The sequence below is a fragment of the Centrocercus urophasianus genome, unplaced genomic scaffold (genome assembly GCF_019232065.1).
Source record: "Centrocercus urophasianus isolate 14NV4802_14NV808 unplaced genomic scaffold, USGS_Curo_1.0 seq_15, whole genome shotgun sequence".
In the NCBI taxonomy this organism is placed as follows: domain Eukaryota; kingdom Metazoa; phylum Chordata; class Aves; order Galliformes; family Phasianidae; genus Centrocercus; species Centrocercus urophasianus.
In genome coordinates, this window is record NW_024884697.1 from 43,166,977 (window position 1) to 43,185,141 (window position 18,165).

Here is an 18,165-nt window from a genome sequence, read left to right on the forward strand (position 1 = left end):
ACCTCCATGGAATCAATTCATTATAAATCCTCTATGTTCTTCAATACGACAGGAGAGCTCCAACACAGTCTTTCCACCTCCAACATCAGCCTTGTGTGCTGCAAGGCTCCACTTTGGGCCAGATCTACCTTAGGGAGCAAACATGACAGCACTAACACTCACCAGAGGCCAGGCAGAGAGCAGTCCCATATGAGCAACATGTAACAGTGACATGGAAAGTGTGCCCCACAGCACTTCTTGCTAAGATCAAAAGACCTGCATATGCTCACCTGCTACACATCTTCAAACCCTATCCTTCGGAAACTCTATTAGAGGTATGCTTCTTCAGGAGGTTTCATTTTAATTGGCAGAACTTCCCCACAAGGTTACAGGAGACTCAGGTCTGTCTGACAGACAGATGAGGAACAACCAGTGTACCCTACCATCGTATTTCAGACCCAGAATAGTCCTGTATACACACACAAAGAAGCAACATTCACTCCGATTTTCCAAAGCCACTTTTTAAAAACTCCTGAAGAAATTTCCCACGGTTCAGAAATTCAGATTCTGTTCGAGAGATGAATTTTACTGAGCCAAAATAGAGAAAGGAGAAAAGGAATGGTAACGTCCTGTACTGCCAAATGTGTGAGAACCCAGAGACCAATAATTTTTTATGCATAATGGCAGAGCTGGCAAAAACATAGAGATCAAAGGTAAAAAGGTTTCCTAAAACAGAAGAACTACGCATAAGTGAAATGAAAAGCAAGAGCCAGAAAAATGTTCTGTTTGTTGGACTAACAAAAAGTACCTTTAGAATTCTCCCCCTCAAGAGTCAAGTTTTTTTGGCATATATGCCTAGATACTCAGTACAGACACCTCATTCTACAACACATTAAAAATTATAAAACTTGTATCTTTTCTGCAGTGCCCAAAATATCTATTGCCACACAGCAGCTTTGAGGTCATACAATCTAATGTGATTCAGGTGCCCACCTCTGTGTACTTCAGTTCAAGTTCCAACTGAATCAGTAGACACTAGACCCATCACTCTCAGGAACTGGGCCTTTCTCTCAGCTACAGAAGTACCCCACACAACCAGCCTGGGAGCAGATGGATGATTTAAAGCTTTACAAAAGGCTTATACTGTTTTGGGGATAGAAGCATCTATGACAGATAGTCTCCTTGAAGTCTTCCCAATGTGGAAAGCAGGAAGCTGCAAGTGCTGCAAATTTTTGGAGCACCAAAAAAGGTTTGTTTTTGGGTTTGTTCTGGTTTTGATGTTCAGTTGAATTTATTTATTTTTAAACATACCCATCCAGATGGCTAATGGCTCTGAGGTGTGCACCCTTCTCTGCAGTTATACGCTGTGCACACCTGGAGAAACCGCATCGTCTTTGGGGAGGTGAAGAAACTTCCACCATCACCCAAGGGCTGAGAGCTGTCCCAGTGCTATGAACCCATGTCTGCAGAGCCTTAGGCTAATATTGTCCCCACTGCTCTAGACTTCGTTTCAAAACACAAGTTATCTTCACAAAAATCACTTCAGCCTTCTCTGACATAAACTTCCACGCCACAAAATGGCACAAAGCACACAGACCGGCCAATCCTCTCAAGTACAAACAAGAATAACTGAAACAAGGGCTTGGCTATTTGTTTCTAAACACTGCAGATGGGTGTATCTTCATTGCAAGAGTACTTCTTCAAAAGTAAAGAGCAATTTACATACATGTTTCAGCAAAACGCTTGCATTCATTAGTAAATGAAAAATCCCACCTAAGGTTTGACTTGTGTTGCCACTCTGCATGCAAAATATCTTGTGAAAGAACAATGTGTAAACTACTGAGCTCAATCCTCAAAGCCCAGTTTCCTAAACCTGAAAGAATAAAAATATCATGGCTTCTGGCACCAACAGATCACAAAAAAAAAGCCTGATACCAAGTTTTATGAATAAGATGTCAGTAGAGAAGTTGGTTGATAACTTGCAGATTGAGCTTTGGCAGTTTGTTTCTTATCCACCCTCCTGAATATTTGCATGTGATTCAAGACTTTCCAGTTCCTTGGTATGTTTGAACAAAACAAAACAAAAAAAAAGATTTTCCTTGGAGGCACAAAACAAGCACAAAGAAAGATGCATCTGTTTATCTTTTTTTCTACAGTAAGTAGGCACAATCATGGCCCTCAGGTAGAAAACCACAGGAAGTTGGTTTCATAAATGCCAGAAATAGATCTGCTTACCAGCATCTCTCCATGCTCTAAAGAGAGCAAAGACCATGGGAGTTAACACGGGAAAGACACAACAGAAGGTGATAACATCCATTCTTTACTAGCAGCAGCAAGCAGCTAGCTCTTCAAGACAGCAACGCTCCCCAGTACTCTCCAAGGCAAATCACTTAGTACTACATCCATACAGTTTACAGGAACAAAATGCATAGGTGTCAATGAGGACAGACCCAAAATTTGTTAGTTATACCTACTGGAAACAGGAAAAGAACTCTTGCTGGTTGCCAAAGGCCTTCTCCTGCCTTCATTCTCCTCCTTTTCTTAATCCTTCCTCAGATCTCGTTAAGAATTGCCTTTGCTTCCCCACATCCCCCAGCCTTTCCAAGCACCTGAGATGCCAGACTCAGTCCACTTGCAGATGGCAGAAGGAGGATTCCCAAGCAGGGCCAGCTGCCCCGCTGGTGCCGATGGCGCATCTCAGAAGGGCCCAAGGTCACTCATTGCATGAATTTGTGGCTGAAGAAATGGTACTACTGCAGAGATGGTCACATAAAGCTGTGAAGGAAAACATCTCAGGAGTACAAACACACTGTGAACCTTCTGGACCCATTTTAGCTCAACAGGAGCCTGGCAGCAACTGAATCGGTCTGCTGCCATTTACTGCCTGGCTTTAAAAGACACTCCGAAGAGTTAAAGAGATATTCTTAGAAGCAGGCTGTCGTTCTCCCTCTGTTCATCAAAACTGAGATTGTGTGATTTGCTCCAAAAAGAGGACTGACAAAACATAGCCAGATTTCTTTCTTAAGAAATAGGGAAAAATCTGAACAAAGATAGCCTTTTTTTATGGACATAGCAGGAAAGGGGGAAGAAAGAAAGAAATCAGGAGCCTGATGAGTGGGTGGAGAGATACTGTGCAGATCTGGTAATAAATATCAGAGACGATCATGACACAGAATTGTATTATTCCTGCCAAAACCTCCAGTAAAACAAAGATTCCTAACACAATAAGAGCCATGCACACCCATATTATGCACACACATCGATAAATGCAGCAGTAACAAGTACTGACGCATTTTATTTTATAAACATCTATATAGCACGAAGGGGGAAAAAAAAGAAAATTACATCCAAGCTTTGGAAGAAATGTTTAGCCTGATTCTAGCCAAATCCACATTTTTTTTATACTTGTTTCAACGCTTTGCAGATTCTTCCAAGTGATTTAAGTGCAAACAAACAAAAAACCTCAAGCCAGGTATAATTCAAGGAGTACTATCAAGTTTCTTTTACCAGGACAAAGAAAATCCAAAGGTGTGTGATGCAGGATTAATTCTCTTCATAACACAACGTACCAGACATTATTGGTAAACAGGAGAATTGATGTAGGCAAGAGAAGGAAAGGGCTCCAAATGCTGACATTTAACAAAACTTTCGTATCACTAAATGCCTAAGCAAAAAGATGTGGCTTGGGAGCAATGCATATTTCTTAACATTTCTATTGTATCAAGTCACTCTGACACTAGCAAGTAGTATTTTATTACTTTCTCTCCCACTGCTTTGGTTGTGTGTGCCCCACACCCAACACAGAGAAGCATTTTTCCTGTCTTCTATGGTCATTTTCAGACAGGAATTCATGCATCTTCTAGACTTAAGTAAAAGGCTGGTAATTCAGCATCCACACACAGCACAAACAGCAGCGTGGACTCAAAGGTTGTAAGCACAGTATGACCACAGCAGGGTGAAGGAGCCCCATGTAGTGGTGTCATTTCTGGACTCGGTACAAGATAGCACACCAACTTGGGGAAAGCCGGCAGAGTGAAAGCAGCAACTTGCAAAGCTGCAAATTGGAGAAGTGGTAGGTGTGATTGAGCACACAGCCAGAAGTCTTCCTTGGTCCTCCTTAAGGAAGAAGGCATCTCAGACCTGATCTAGACAACTTTTCACTCAGTGAGATCTGTTCATCTAGTTTTTCTAACACTAGATGTCTCTTTTGATCCTACCATGTTTCAAAGCTTCCACCTTCCCTTGCAGCTGCCTGCAGCTTTCAACCAAAGCCTCTTGCCTGCTGTAATCCAAACACAGTCAATGGCCACTAGAGCCCAAACAACAGCTACGTCCCATCTGATTTTATCTCCTAGAAAGCAAAGGCAAAGCAATGAATCTTCAGCACACTTACTGCAGAAATGATAAGAGTCAATTAGAGCAGGTCTGTCAGTTGGATCTTTGGAGCCACTCTCCTGTCCAGGCATGCTGGTATAACATAGCATAACTTGTGCATATTTATATCACTTTGTATTTGAATAATAACTTCTGGCTTAACTGCAATTTCTATACTAAATGTACTGGAATAACTCAGAATAAAAGGAAAATTGAACACTATAAAAACAGAGAAAATAGCTACATCAACCTCCCTTACAGGGCTTCTCTTCCTGTCACAGTATTTCTTGTAGATGGCACTGAAATCCTAGGAAGAAATTAACTTAGATTTAAAAACTAGCCAATTACAGACCCCAAAGCACTGACTTCCCACGTTTCCTCTAAGCTGTGTTACTTATCTAAACGTGGAGGGCTTTTATGGTAGTGGTAGGCAATATCAGGTTTTTCTGCCACCATCTCTGCTCTAAAGCTTTGTATCATTTTGCAAATCAACACCTTTTGCTCAAACAAACTGACTTCAGAGCAGCATAGTCTTCCCAATCTTTAAAGCACCAGCTTCCATCATGTTTCGTCTCCAGCTAGAAATACTTCCTCTAAACATAGCATTAGCAAGGTAATAATAAGTGGTAACTTTCCAAAAGGAGCCTTTTCAAAAGACAGTCCTATCAATTTCAAGGAAATCATATGACTTAGACAATCACTTGAAGTGACCATCCGGATTGAAGCTAAATGAGACTGTAAGACAAACTGAAAGTAGCATCTACCATCCTGTACTGAATACTTGCTTGATACAAAGACAGTTTTCTGTAAGGCTGCTCCAGTTCATCTCAGACTGGTTCCATAGGCCACTGTTGTCAATGGAAACACTCAGACTTCAGAACTACTTTCACCACATTTTGATTTGAATTCAATTACACAGTATTAATTCTTTGCACCTCCCTATTACTGCTTCACTCAGAACTGCTGAAACAAAAATGTATAAGGGAAGGTAACTGTTACCAAGCCATGTACAAATAGACAAAGCACAGAAGAGATGCCTACTATACAAACTGTTAACAAAAATATGCCAAATTTCTACTATCGGGTCCATTAAAATGCACTGCAGCATCCAAAAAATACATGGGTAACTAAGAAAAGACATGGGAAACCACTGCTACTAAATTTTACCCTCTTGAATTTTACACACATGCAACACCAAAACATGACAATAATGAAGTGGGCCACGTCTCCATGTTATGAAGCTCCTGATTTGTAGATATTCATTACACCTCAGCTAGGAGAGTCCTCCTCTTTCACTCTTACCCCTGAACTAAAGCTTAGATCATACAGTACAGTGTGAAAAACAGCCTCAGAGGAGTTCTCGCTTGCTGAGAGAGTCTGCAGAAGGTTAGCTGCACAGGCACAAGCCACCCCGGTCGCATACCAGATCCCATATGTCAAGGTTTTAGAACAGCAGGTTTATTTTTGGCTTTGCATATTAATACTCCATTCCTCTTTTGGACTTAAGGAAAAACTGAAAATTTCAATAGTAAAAACAATGCAATCCTCATTAGCGATAATGCAAATGTTCTTTAGCAAAGTTATTCCACCTGAATATACGATAGGAAAAATTATTATCATTATGTAACACCACACCCCAACACTATACAGAATCTCATCTCATACCCACATCTTTCCCAAAACCACGCCGAGCTCTAGGGGAGAAGATAAAAGCTGCACACTTTCTCTGGGTGCCAAAAGCCCTAGAACTGGACAACAGAAGTGAGAGCAATCCATCCAGCCAAATCCTTACAGACCCAGCCTCCATGTGGACACTGTGCCAGGTGGCACCCGACTACAGCCTCACTGATGGAGATGATGACAGCAAGCAACTTATGGATCTAGAACTGCTTGCAGCCCCCTGCATCAGCACTGGCAATCTGACAGGAGTGCAATCACACGTCCTTCAAAACAAGCAGACTGAAAGGATGGAGACTTTCCTCCAGTGGCTATGGCTTTGTGTTGTTGCTGTTAATACACCTAATGTTTAAAGAGCTGCAAGCAGATGCCCCAGTCCTGCAAGCAGCATCACCCACTGCAGTAAGGAGGAGCCAAAAGCACAGCAAAGGAAAGGAGACAGCAAGTTCCCAAGCACAGAGACCAAAAGGTATGAAATGTTTAAGTACAGAACTTCCAAACATAAAAATCATCTTAAACCTTGGAAAGAACACAAATCCCCAGCCCTAAGAAACAAGAAAGAAAAAACATAGCTGCTTTGTAAACTTTCTAACAGCTCTTTCTGGCACTGGAAAAAATATATTAAGAAGTTAGTGTCCCAAATAGTTCTGCAGTGGCTAAATAATCAAAACTGGATTCTAGTTCTACACAAACAAACTGGGCTTTTCTTCAGTTCTACATGGCTAATGTCTTTTGGAGACCCTACCTCAATTGTGGCTTCCTTCTCATCCCCATCACTCCTGCATCACATAGCCTACCATCTGACAGGTTTCATAGATTTCTAGGCATATTGTGGATTTAAAGCTAATGCTGAGGGTCTGAATAACATTCTGTCTCATTAAATTATCTTTATCTTACACCAAAAAATGAGGAAACTGGGGAAAGCACACATCAGCTCTTTGAGCACAAAATATCTGGAGGTTTGGTTACGAGCTCCAGAAGCCCAGAAGAAGCATAGCCCCATACTGAAAGCAGCACCAGGAGCAGCAAATAAATCTCTGTTTCTCCTGAAAACTGTTATGTTTTGGTTTTGTGGTTTTGTGGGTTTTTTGGTTTTTTTTTTTTTGGTTTTTTTTTTGTTTGTTTGTTTGTTTTTTTATGTAAGTTTTTGTCGTTTAAAACAAGAATAATAATAATCTTTTCTAAGCCCCTTTATGTTATTTCCTCTAAATATACAAAAGATTACAAGAAATAAAGGGAATCCTAGCACAGACGATGAAAGTGATTAGAGGCTTAGAAAGACTTCCATATGAGGCGAGATTATTAAGAAGTCTGCCTTGCTTACAGACAAGATGAATGGGAGGGATCATAAGAGAGAGACGAGAAAAAGGGAAGAGACATTCAGAGGACGTTTTTTATTGCTAGAATATGAGAAAACAAGTGGAAACCTGTACTCCTTTAATTTGTTTTCTAATGTCAGTCTTTTTTTGGTACAATCACACAAGAATCATTTCATCTCCCCAAACACTGATTCTACTGCTATTCTCACTAAGGCTGAAAACATAGGAAGACTGAAAATAAGGATGTCCACCTGTTAACAAAATAAACCCCACACATCCACATCTGCTCCAGGTGAGACTTTGGTTATTTTTAAACAGTAATAATTATTACCATTTCAAATATAAAACTATCACTACTGAGAGAGAGTTCTGAACAGGACCCAATGTTCCATATATTACACAACCAGGGATTTCCTGCATCTCAGTCTAAAGCACCTGGTGTTGGTTAAAAGCAGGATGCATCTCTGCATAGGCTTGCAATGGGATGCAGTACAGGAACTGGTGTTCCAGTTGTACTAGAAGAGGATTTTCATTGTACAAGGCCACATGTATAAACTGATAATCCTGATGCATTGCGGAGGACACCTGTTCTGAAAGCTTTAGGGATCGAGATTGAAGAGCTCTGATCAGCAGCAAAAAAGTATGCACAGGCTTCTGAGATCTAAACAGGACAACCTGGTGAGCACTCAGAAGTGAGAGATTTAACATGGCCCCAACAAGCAGTCCTGAAGCACACGATAACATAATGAGGCAGAAATTAGCAGACTGAAGAGGTTTTATGCCTCACTCGGTACTAACATGCACAGCTCCCCAACAACTTGGCCAAAGAGGGGAGCAGAACCCCAACCTATCCCTCAAAGTTCTTGGCCTCCTCAAGCAGCAGTAATTCTACATACGGTAAGAATGACTGTTCCTCATTAAAGCGTCTTCTCTCTTTCAGGTGCTGAGATCTTTGCACAAAACGTAACACAGCTCATTGGAGAGCTGTCAGCAGAGCCCAGGAAATCATACTTCGAGTGGTCTTAAACAGGAAGGCACTGAACAGAGCCAGCGCCTTATGCTGAAGGAGCTTCAGACCAGCAGCAGGAATTGTAAGCTCTTTTCTCCCTCTCAGAAGGCTGTATTCATGGTAAGTTGCTCTAGCAATTCTACAAACTGAATTTGGTGATGACTTTCTCCAGCATACACAGTAGCAGTTTGGAGAGAGTCAGGACACAGCAGAAACCCATAGGGCTGGCTAAGTCCCTCCAAAACCTAGCCTCCCAAAAACCAGACTCAGTATCCTATTTTAAGCAGACTAAGAGGTCCAGCAGCTATCTTGCCTCCTCTTTTCCTCAAGCTACATTACATGCACCTCACCCTATTTACTATGCACCGTCTCCACTGTGCTGATGGAGGCAGCTCTGGGACTGCTTCACACAAGCATTGCCCGGATTGCCTGGGCTCTCAGAGTACCCTCCCACTGCTGCTGTGTTCATTCTCTGTGTTGTTTTTCTCCATGAATGTTTGAGAACTGCAGCTTCAACTCCAGCTGCTCTGATGCTCTTTGTTCAGTCTCTTAGAGAGAAACAGCATCCTTCTTTCTTGCTTCTTTCCTACATAATAGCACCAATTGTTGCTGCTCCAGTGCCTGGCCATTTCTGTCCCTCTGGTTAAAGCAGCAAGAGGAATGATGAAGTTATCCAGGAAAACATCCTATTTGTCCCTAATAAGCACAAACGTACCTAATGCCAGCTCTTGCCATCATCTGCAGTACAAAGCCTGCTGCTTCCATTTCTGCCAATTATATTACAAGTTCCATGGAGCTACACAACTCTTAAAGCGCAGACCCTGGGACAACGCAATTACATGGCCTCTAGGAACTTGATAAAGAGCTATGTTTCCGATTCCCGTGGTTGCAGGAAGGAAAGGAGAGGTTAACTCTGATGAAACGAAACTCAGAATTAGACCAAAGTCCAATGAGTTCATGAAATTGTCTTGAGATTTTTATTATTATTATTTTTCCATATGAAGGTACGATGCACTGTACCACATGTTAGCCATTATACTTCATGCTATTAAGCAGATCAGCTGGACTACAGAGTAGAAACTCCTATTTTAGCTCTTACACATGCCCCAAAAGGCATGAAGGCATGCAGTTTTCTTCCATGGCCATACTAAGTTAGATAGCACATTATTCGTTCAGCAAGCACAATGAAAAAAACTAACTGGTTCACCTTGTAAAGAGAAAAAGAAAGGAAATACATACAATTTGTAACCAGGTTATGAATAGCGCACACACACTGAGCTTGCAGCATGGAGAGCATTCTAGATTTCAGTAGTAAAGCTACAGTGTGTAGGCTTCCCTATCTTAAAACATTTCATTACGCAGCAACAATCAGCAGCACACCTTTTCAGCACTTTTAATTCATGAGTTGGGAGGGGATGCAGAGAACACCACGGACAGAAGAGAGAAAAAGCCCAAGTCCTGCAGCGTGCTGCAGCGTGTGCCTTACACCTGTTGGAGCTGAGCCTCGGGGAAAAAACCCAAACCGGCACAGACCCCTGAGAGCCACCTGCCCTCACTACAGCAGGGATTTGTCAGTACAGGTAGCATATGTTACACGAATAAAACAATAATAATAGTAAAGTGAAGCTCAACTTGCCAGCGGACCATAAGTAAAACTATCCCACGCAGCAGCACATAGCATATGCCATCATCCAGGGCACACAGATACACCTTTTTGTCCACCTCAGGGCAGAGCCCGGCCCTCCCGCAGGCTCCGGAGCAGGGCAGCCGCCGTGCTGTGCCGCTGGATGAATTCCCCGATCCACAGGTCAGCGACCACGAGCGGCGCAGCGCCAGCCCGAGCCCGGCGACCCGCAGGAACTCCCGAAATCACTAACGCTGTTGTTGCCGGTGAGCAAGTTCTCTCCCTCCCACCTCCTACTAGTTTCTATCGCGTGTCGGTTTCTGTTATGCCAACAGCCGGTTTCTTTCCATCTTCTTGTGCTGACAAGCGAGCGCTCAGGATCGGGAGCACGGCACAGAAGCGCACGCTAACAGCCCACATCCCTCCAGCTCCACCACGGCACAACGCGAGCGGGGACCCCGTGGCAGCAGCTGCGGGTCGGGGCTGCTCCTCACAGCCACCGCGGCACAAAACTTCCCGAGCTCGGCCCCGAACCCCCACGCGCTTTACCCGCGTCTTGCGGCGCCGGTGCCGCTCCGGGTCCGAGTACGTCCTGTCCACGGCCAGCGCCGTGTCGCTGCCCGGCATCGCGGCGCGGGGCTGCGCTTCTCCTCCTGCTGCCGCTGCTCTGTCCGGGCACGGCTCCGAGCAAAGGTCCCGCCAGCGGCCACCCAGCACCGGCACTGATATGCCGCCGCCGCCGCCGCCGTGCGGGAGGGACGGGCACGCCTCGGGGCGGCGCGCGGCTGCACGGCTTCTCCTCCGGCGCACCCGGATTAACCCCTCGACGGCCCGGCGCGTCGGAGAGGCGGCGCCTGAGAACGCGGGGCCCTCCCAGCCCCGGGTGGAGAAAGGCGGAGGCCCGAGGGGAGAAGGTGGGGCGGCGCCGGCGGCGCGGTTTGGCGGAATGCCGCGGCGCGAAGCCCCCGGGCACGGCTGGGTGCTGCCCGGGGCCGTGCGCGGAACGCATGCGGTCTGTCGAATCAACCAAATCGTCCGCGTTGGGCTTTCCGAAGTGATGGACTGCAGCAACTGGTGACGTTTCGGTCCCCATTATACACAGAAGATAAATCCTTCAGCGTTCAATCGTATGGCAGCCGCGAGCCACACCTGTGCGCAACGTGCCTTCCTCGGGGAAATGCCTCCTGTGCTTTAATTCCTGAGGGCTGAGAAGAAACTCTTTACTGTGAGGGTGGAGAGACGCAGGAACAGATTGCCCAGTGAGGCTCCCACCCTGGAGGCATTCAAGGCTAGGCTCGATGGGCCCACAGTAGTGGGTTGGAACTCGATGATCTTAAAGCTCCCTTCCAACCCAAACCATTCTAAGATCTTCAGAATAGCTACACGAAAAATATATTTAAATGCATAACATTTAACACATTTTAAATTAAAGAGAAGTGCAAGTAGAATACTCTTCCTATAATCATTCAGAAAATTGTAGCGAGGCAGTCTTTTTCTTAGCTAAGTAGAATACTTGTCACTATCTCTATGTTGTTACACAAAGTGATCCAGGATCGCCATCAGATGGGCCCAGCAGGACCTCACCCTCGAGTTGAGCTGTTGGGATGCTCAGTGTGAGTCACGCTGCTTGCCTTCTCTAGCTGGAGGCAGCAACAGTCCCAAGGCATGCACATACATAAACACACATATACCGACACAGCTAACGGGCACTGGAGGGGATTGCTGCCTTTATGAATGTGTCTCCCTGCTGATATTTGCTTGTTTTCTTTAATTTGAATTTTATGAGATTATCTACTATCAGAGGTAAATTATCGGACATTATTATCTGACATATTATTGTTGCTTTCACTGTGTGAGGCCTTCAAAACTTTTAGACCTGACATTCCAAAGGAAAAAAACGCACCCTAGAAATAACCTGCTTGGCAGGTGTTTCTACTTCAAATCCAACAGTGGTTTGTTCAAAGTTATTAAAAATTCAGAGACCAACTGAGCAGTTGGTGAGTATGCTACAGGAAGCAGTACTTTCCCTATGCAGAAATCATGCAACCAAACTCACGCAAGCTACCTGCACACACGTGACAACTTGTCATTCTTTTTACATAGCTGAACTTGGAAGGCTGTCAGAAAAAAAGCTTTCAAGTGGGAACTGGGTTTCTTCAGTCCCTCAGCTCAGACACAAAGGTTAATTTACAACTCCAAATATCCCAGAGAGTGGGGAACTCAGGAGATGAAGGTCAGTAGGAAATGAGACAGCCAAATGTTGTGGGTTTGGGGTTTTCACTGAAGTGATAATTGCAGTTTCCGAAGGGGACTGTGTGGTTCCCAGCACATAGGGTGAAACACCCTTACTACCTCAGAAACCTTCAGGACTTTTTTTTAAGCCTTGCCAGTTGATCCAAGCATGGAGAGGATAAGTTGGAAAACGGACATGTAAAGAGCTTCAGTTGCTTGGCTTTTTAGCAATACAAGCCTTTCTGTAAATCACAGTTGATTCAATAATTGAGAGTTTTATTTAAATAATATCAGCTTTATTTAAATAATACCAGCAGGCTATCAACAAAATGATGAAACTTCTCTTCCAGAGGAAGAGAGATAGGAACATGTAATACATAGTTGGGAGAATATTGTGTGTGCTTGGTCACAGCAGTATTAACACGGATACAGACATACATACAAAGAAAGCTCTCCTGATGTAGCTTTTAGGAAGAGGTTTGTTCGGCCATGCACAGGCAACTAACTTCCCCTCCTCTCACACACTGAGCTGGTTTGCACAGCTCTTCTTCCCCACTCCAAAGCAGACAGGACTGCCTGCAGAACTGCCCAGCACAGTACTTCCCACAGCCTCACCAGACACTTCCTCTCACTGTCATTTTCAAAAGCCCACAGACTTGGATAAATGTTCTTCCCACACGCTGCACCTATTCCCAACTGAACCTTCCATCCACTAAAGCAAATACCTCCAAATATGAGCAGGAATTGGAGCTTAAAGTGACACAGGTAGAAGTGGTTGCCCATAGGAGAATTCTCTCACTGCTTTATCTTCTGACAAAGTCATTTTTACATTCATTTCTATGGTTTAAGCTAATGATAAAACTGTTAAATCATGCCAGGAATCCACTGTGCCAACTTAAAGTTCAGATTTCTCAAAATTTTTCACAGACTGCCCAGCTGTCCTTACAGGCACAGCATTCTTTCATCCTTTTCCAATGTTTTTCCTCACATCAGGACACCAGCACTACTCACACTGATTAACTCTTGATATTTACATTATTTTGCTGGCCTTCTTTAAGAAGTGACCTTTTAAAAATCATGCAAGTTAGGAGTGGAAGGTCTGTTTAAACTTAGGATGACAGAAGAAGGGCATATAGCACCATACGTGGCACACAGCGGAGCAGACATCAGTGCTGCGTTCAACTGCACTATCCTGTTTCAGGAAAACAAAATCTCTGGGGGTTGAGCAGAGGCAGTGACCAAAGCATGAGACATCCAGCTTGCTCCCCTGCACGAGCTGCATCCTTGCCATCCGTTTCCTGTCGCATGACCCCACGCAACAGTCACAGCCATTCCATCTGGGAGACACTGATAAGATGCACCGACTTACGCATGGGCCCCTGAGGGAGAAGTGGTGGCAGTGGTGACAGAGAGATTACTGAGCTAAGTCCAGCTCCTCACAGAGTAGTCCGATAGATGGGGTTCTGCACGCATGGGGAAGGAAACCTTGATGGAGATGAAAGGCACCACAGTCCTATCGATTAGGAGACTGGCTAGAGATTTAGCCATGTTCTTAATCCAGTTTTATCATGAATCTTGGCAGCTTACTTCTCCGGGCTTCCACTACCACATTTGTAAAAGGAAAACCACAGCACCTTTCTTCTGCACAGAACCTTGAGTCCTCCAGAATTAAAAACACTATTATTAAATGCTGTGTTCTGAAGATGTTGGGACAAATTACACATAAAGTGCTAAGCATAAGTTGGCAAAGGCTTGCTCAGGAAGAAGGTGAAGGTCCCTTTTTTCACAACGATAACATCTGTACACTTAAACAGGATACCGGGGCTTCTTACAAGAGACTTTTCAACACTGCCTCCAAAACATTTTTCAAAAGCTTGTCACAGCCAGTCTCCAGGGAGAAGTCCGACGTGATGAGAGCCTGCCAGTGCTGTTTCTAAATCTGACAGCAAACGGGACAGCGCTGAGTGGCGTAGGTTATCCATGAGCACGCGTCACTGCTCCCAGTGCTGCTGCCAAAGCATGAGTCTCATACCCACGGGAAAGGAGGTACTCGGTCTGCCTGTACCAACATGAACCTGCAAGGGATCACACTATGACTGACAGGCTGCTTTGCCAGCCTGAACATCACTCAGAAGCTCTGACGATGACAAACGCTCAGATATTTATTAAAAACTTCCAATCAGATCCCCTCCCCCTCTCCTCTCCTCATACAGACCTTTTTTAATGCACTTTCAGGATCTAACACTCCAAGAGTATCCATTTTGCACACCTAAAAACTCCCAACCTAAGACTGTCTGTGTTCATCACTGCAATGTATTGATAGAGGATTAAGGACAAATAAGCACGTGCAAAATTCCAGCTGAGGGCAGCAGAAGTCCTCCCCCTTCCTTCTTTGCCCTGTCCTTGTACAGACAAGGAAATTGCTGCTATATAATTCCCCTCTGCTGCTGCTGACAGAGATAGTGCAAACTATCTACAGGATGGTGGCAGTGTTTTGCACGTTAAATGCTATCATTAAGAACCTTTTTAGCTGACTGAAATAAGAACTATTCTCTATATCCAAGAAACTGCCTGGCATCCAGCTATTTACAGGAAAGATGACCCATGTTGCAGAGGCAACATGGTACAGAATTCTCCCTTGGGCAAAGGAAATGGTTGTTGCTCATCAGTGTACAAATTGTTTTCGGCTTCACAATATCTGATTTGGAGCTCACTTGGGAATGAGCATATCATAGAATCATAGAATCACAGAATCACCAAGGTTGGAAAAGACCTTCAAGATCATCCAGTCCAACCGTTCACCTATTCCGAGTAGCTCCCATTAAACCATGTCCCTCAACACAACATCCAGCCTTTAATATCCAACCTGCTTGCCTCAAATTAGCCTTGGCATTACCATGGGGTATACAGGACTGACAGCCACAAACAGGTGCACACCCTCCCAAAACATGAATGTGAACCTTTTACCCAAAGCACTGTGCCAGAGGTTGTGCCAGTGAGACCTTGTATCCCAAACTGAAACAAAGAAGCCAAAAACTTAGGTATAGCCCATGATAACAACAGTTGCTCAGGGCACACCCTCTATTCAGAGAAGAGCATGCAGCCCCCCTGAAGTGTTTGTAGCTGGGTAGCTGACATCTGAGCTCCTAAAGGCACTGCAAGTGAATACAATAACACCACACTTGCACCATACTACTTGTTTGGCTGCAGCTTCAGACACCCCAACTTTGTTTATGGCTGATTGCACACAGATTGTACATTGTACTGGACAGGAATCTGCCAATTCTATTTGCCTATGAAGTGCTTTGCCCGTGTGTGACCCCATATACATTAAGTCATGCTAAATGTGTGGCATCATGTATTTCCATATCAACAAACAATGTCAAATGCTGGAGCCGGACTTCTTTGCCAATCAGCCAGAAAACATAGACAGGTTACCAGAGGACAGAAAAATCAATGATCAGACAACTATGCCTACACTTCTTCCTCGTGAGCCTTGTTACAACATGGAAACTGCCACAGCCCTCCGGGTTTCACTACAGTCATTCTCTATTTACAGACATGCAAATGATGGGAGCACAAAGTTCAGTTTCTCTCTCCACCATCAGTCGACTGACCATCTACACTTCACCTAGCTGTGGTCCTGCTAACTCTAGTTCACTGCAGCATGAAAGCTCTCCTTTAAGAGGACCTGTGTAGGGACCTATGTTAAGCATGTTGTCTGTTGTGTTATCAAGCATTAATATAAACCATTAGATAAAAATGATTAAGAGCCCATTTAAAATGGGTGTAAGGAAAACAGAAAGCTCCTTCCAGTTTACTTCTCCATGTGCCAGACTTAAACATATGACATTTAGCTCCGATTTGGGTGACAGGGACTTGAAATAGCCTCAACTAAGCAGAAAGCCAAAATGTCATTCTGTTTAATTGGCATACATTTTCCAAGTGCCTGATTTTCTCAACAAATGTCTTAAAGGCAGCAAATAACAAAATAACCAACAAACCAGACAGACACACAAAAGCCCTACAGCACAACACAGACAGTATACATTAGGCTAAGTAAATTGATATGACTCATCATTTGTATGTATGGACCAGCACTCTCCCTTCAATCACCTGAATACAGCACTTTATCAAGGAGCAGGTTCTGGGGTATTACTACCTATACTATATAATTCTATGGAATAGTTTCCATACAACAAAGTATTTGCTGTAATTGCCCCTCAGCTGTATTGCAGACAGATATTAAATCCATTTTACTTTCATTTTATAATGTTTTTTATGGATAAAACTCAGATCTGCTATCTAAAGTTTTGCCAGTTGCTTCATAATGCAAAGCTTTTATCACATATTTCTGCATATTTCACAGCAAATTAACTTGCTACCAATGTTCCAAAGATAGCTGTAGATCTTCCTAACTTCTTGCATGTAAGTATTCATTCTTAACAAGATTGAATCACAACACCTGCACACATATACTTTTCTGGATCCGAATGATATAATTTTGAACTACTGGAATCATTATTTAGATTAAGATACAGCAAGATTTCTGTTTTTAAATCTCATCTGGCAGATGCTGAAAAACAGTATGTGAAATATTATATTTTAAGCAGAAAAGATAAAACTGAATTTTTAACATATATTCATACCCTGATGGACCTTTTGAAAATCAAAAATCCATAAGCTATTATTCATTGTGAAATTGGCAGCCCTGATCATGGCAGGGGGTTGGAACTAGATGAGCTTTGAGGTCCCTTCCAACCCCTGCAGTTCTGTGATTCAATGAAGTCTGAGAAGTCAGAGATTTAAGTCTTCTACTTTGTTCTTCTACAAGCAATAAAATATATGAAATATCACACAGTTTTATGGTTGTTTTTTTCATCCCTGGGATGTTTTAGCAGGAATATATGAGCAGTAGTGTATTTTACAATTATTTTGGAAACTGTAGCAACATGAGTTACAATCACAGAATCACAGAATTGCAGGGGTTGGAGGGGACCTCAAGAAATCATTGAGTCCAACCCCCTGCTCAAGCAGGTTCCCTACAATAGATCATAGAGGTATGCGTCCAGATGGGTCTTGAGTAGCTCCATAGAAATAGACTTCTCGGCCTCTCTGAGCAACCTGTTTCAGTGCCCTGTTACCCTTACTGCAAAGAAATTCTTCCACGTTAGTACAGAACTTCCTATGTACAAGTTTTAAGCCATTACTCACAGTTCTATCACTACACACCACTGAGAGGTGTCTGGCCTCATCCATTTGCTTCCCATCCCCTTTAGATATTCACAAATATTTATCAAATAGCCCCTCAGACTTTTTTTCCTCAGGCTGAACAGACTCATGTCACTCAGACTTTCCTCTTACAGGAGATGCCCCAGGCCCATCAACATCTTTGTGTTCCAAAAGAAATCCCAGCATTTCAGGGGAGTTTCTCCTTTAAGTTCCATGAAAGGAAAATATTACAGCACTAGATCTCTAGAAGGTGGAATGGTGGAGATGCAACGCTGACCAATAAGAATTTCTGTACTACCATATAAGAATATCATTTTCTGGACCAAAACTAAGATGAGGCTGTCTCCGCCTACCTTAAAAAAAGCAGTTATAGCAGAAGTGCTGGGGTTGGCCTGATCCAGAACAGTGGCAGGGAGTTGCCTCTGCTTGAGCTACAAGCAGCTCCCACTTCTTTTTTGTAAGCACCTCAGGCCAACAATTTTACAGATGTCAAATAGATTTTATAAGCCCAGTATAAAGGCATGCCATTATCAACAGGAATCTCACTAATCAAAATAGAGGAAAAAACTGTAATAATTACAGGCTTAATAGCAAAACTGTTCTTTTACAATGTTTCCTTGAATTTCTGTTTGCATGTTTCACACGCATGCACCACCTTACAAACTATTTTATTTGAAGTAGGGGAGAAATTGAGTGCGCCAGCTTTCCAATTCAGCTAA

At 43.5% G+C, this 18,165-nt stretch overlaps 1 protein-coding gene across 3 annotated transcripts in view; it reads right to left on the reverse strand.

Annotated features, from left to right (window-relative positions):
• The window catches only part of TMCC3 (transmembrane and coiled-coil domain family 3), a 124,769-nt gene that overhangs the window by 34,301 nt on the left and 72,303 nt on the right, over window positions 1–18,165 (reverse strand). Inside the window, exon 1 of one of the 3 annotated variants that reach the window (XM_042816399.1) lies at window positions 10,532–10,627. The exons of the other annotated variants lie outside the window; for them this stretch is intronic. Coding sequence (XP_042672333.1) covers window positions 10,532–10,609 — 78 coding nt within the window. The 5' untranslated portion in view covers window positions 10,610–10,627. Of the gene's footprint in view, window positions 1–10,531; window positions 10,628–18,165 lie in introns of those variants that run through there. 3 annotated transcript variants of the gene reach the window in all.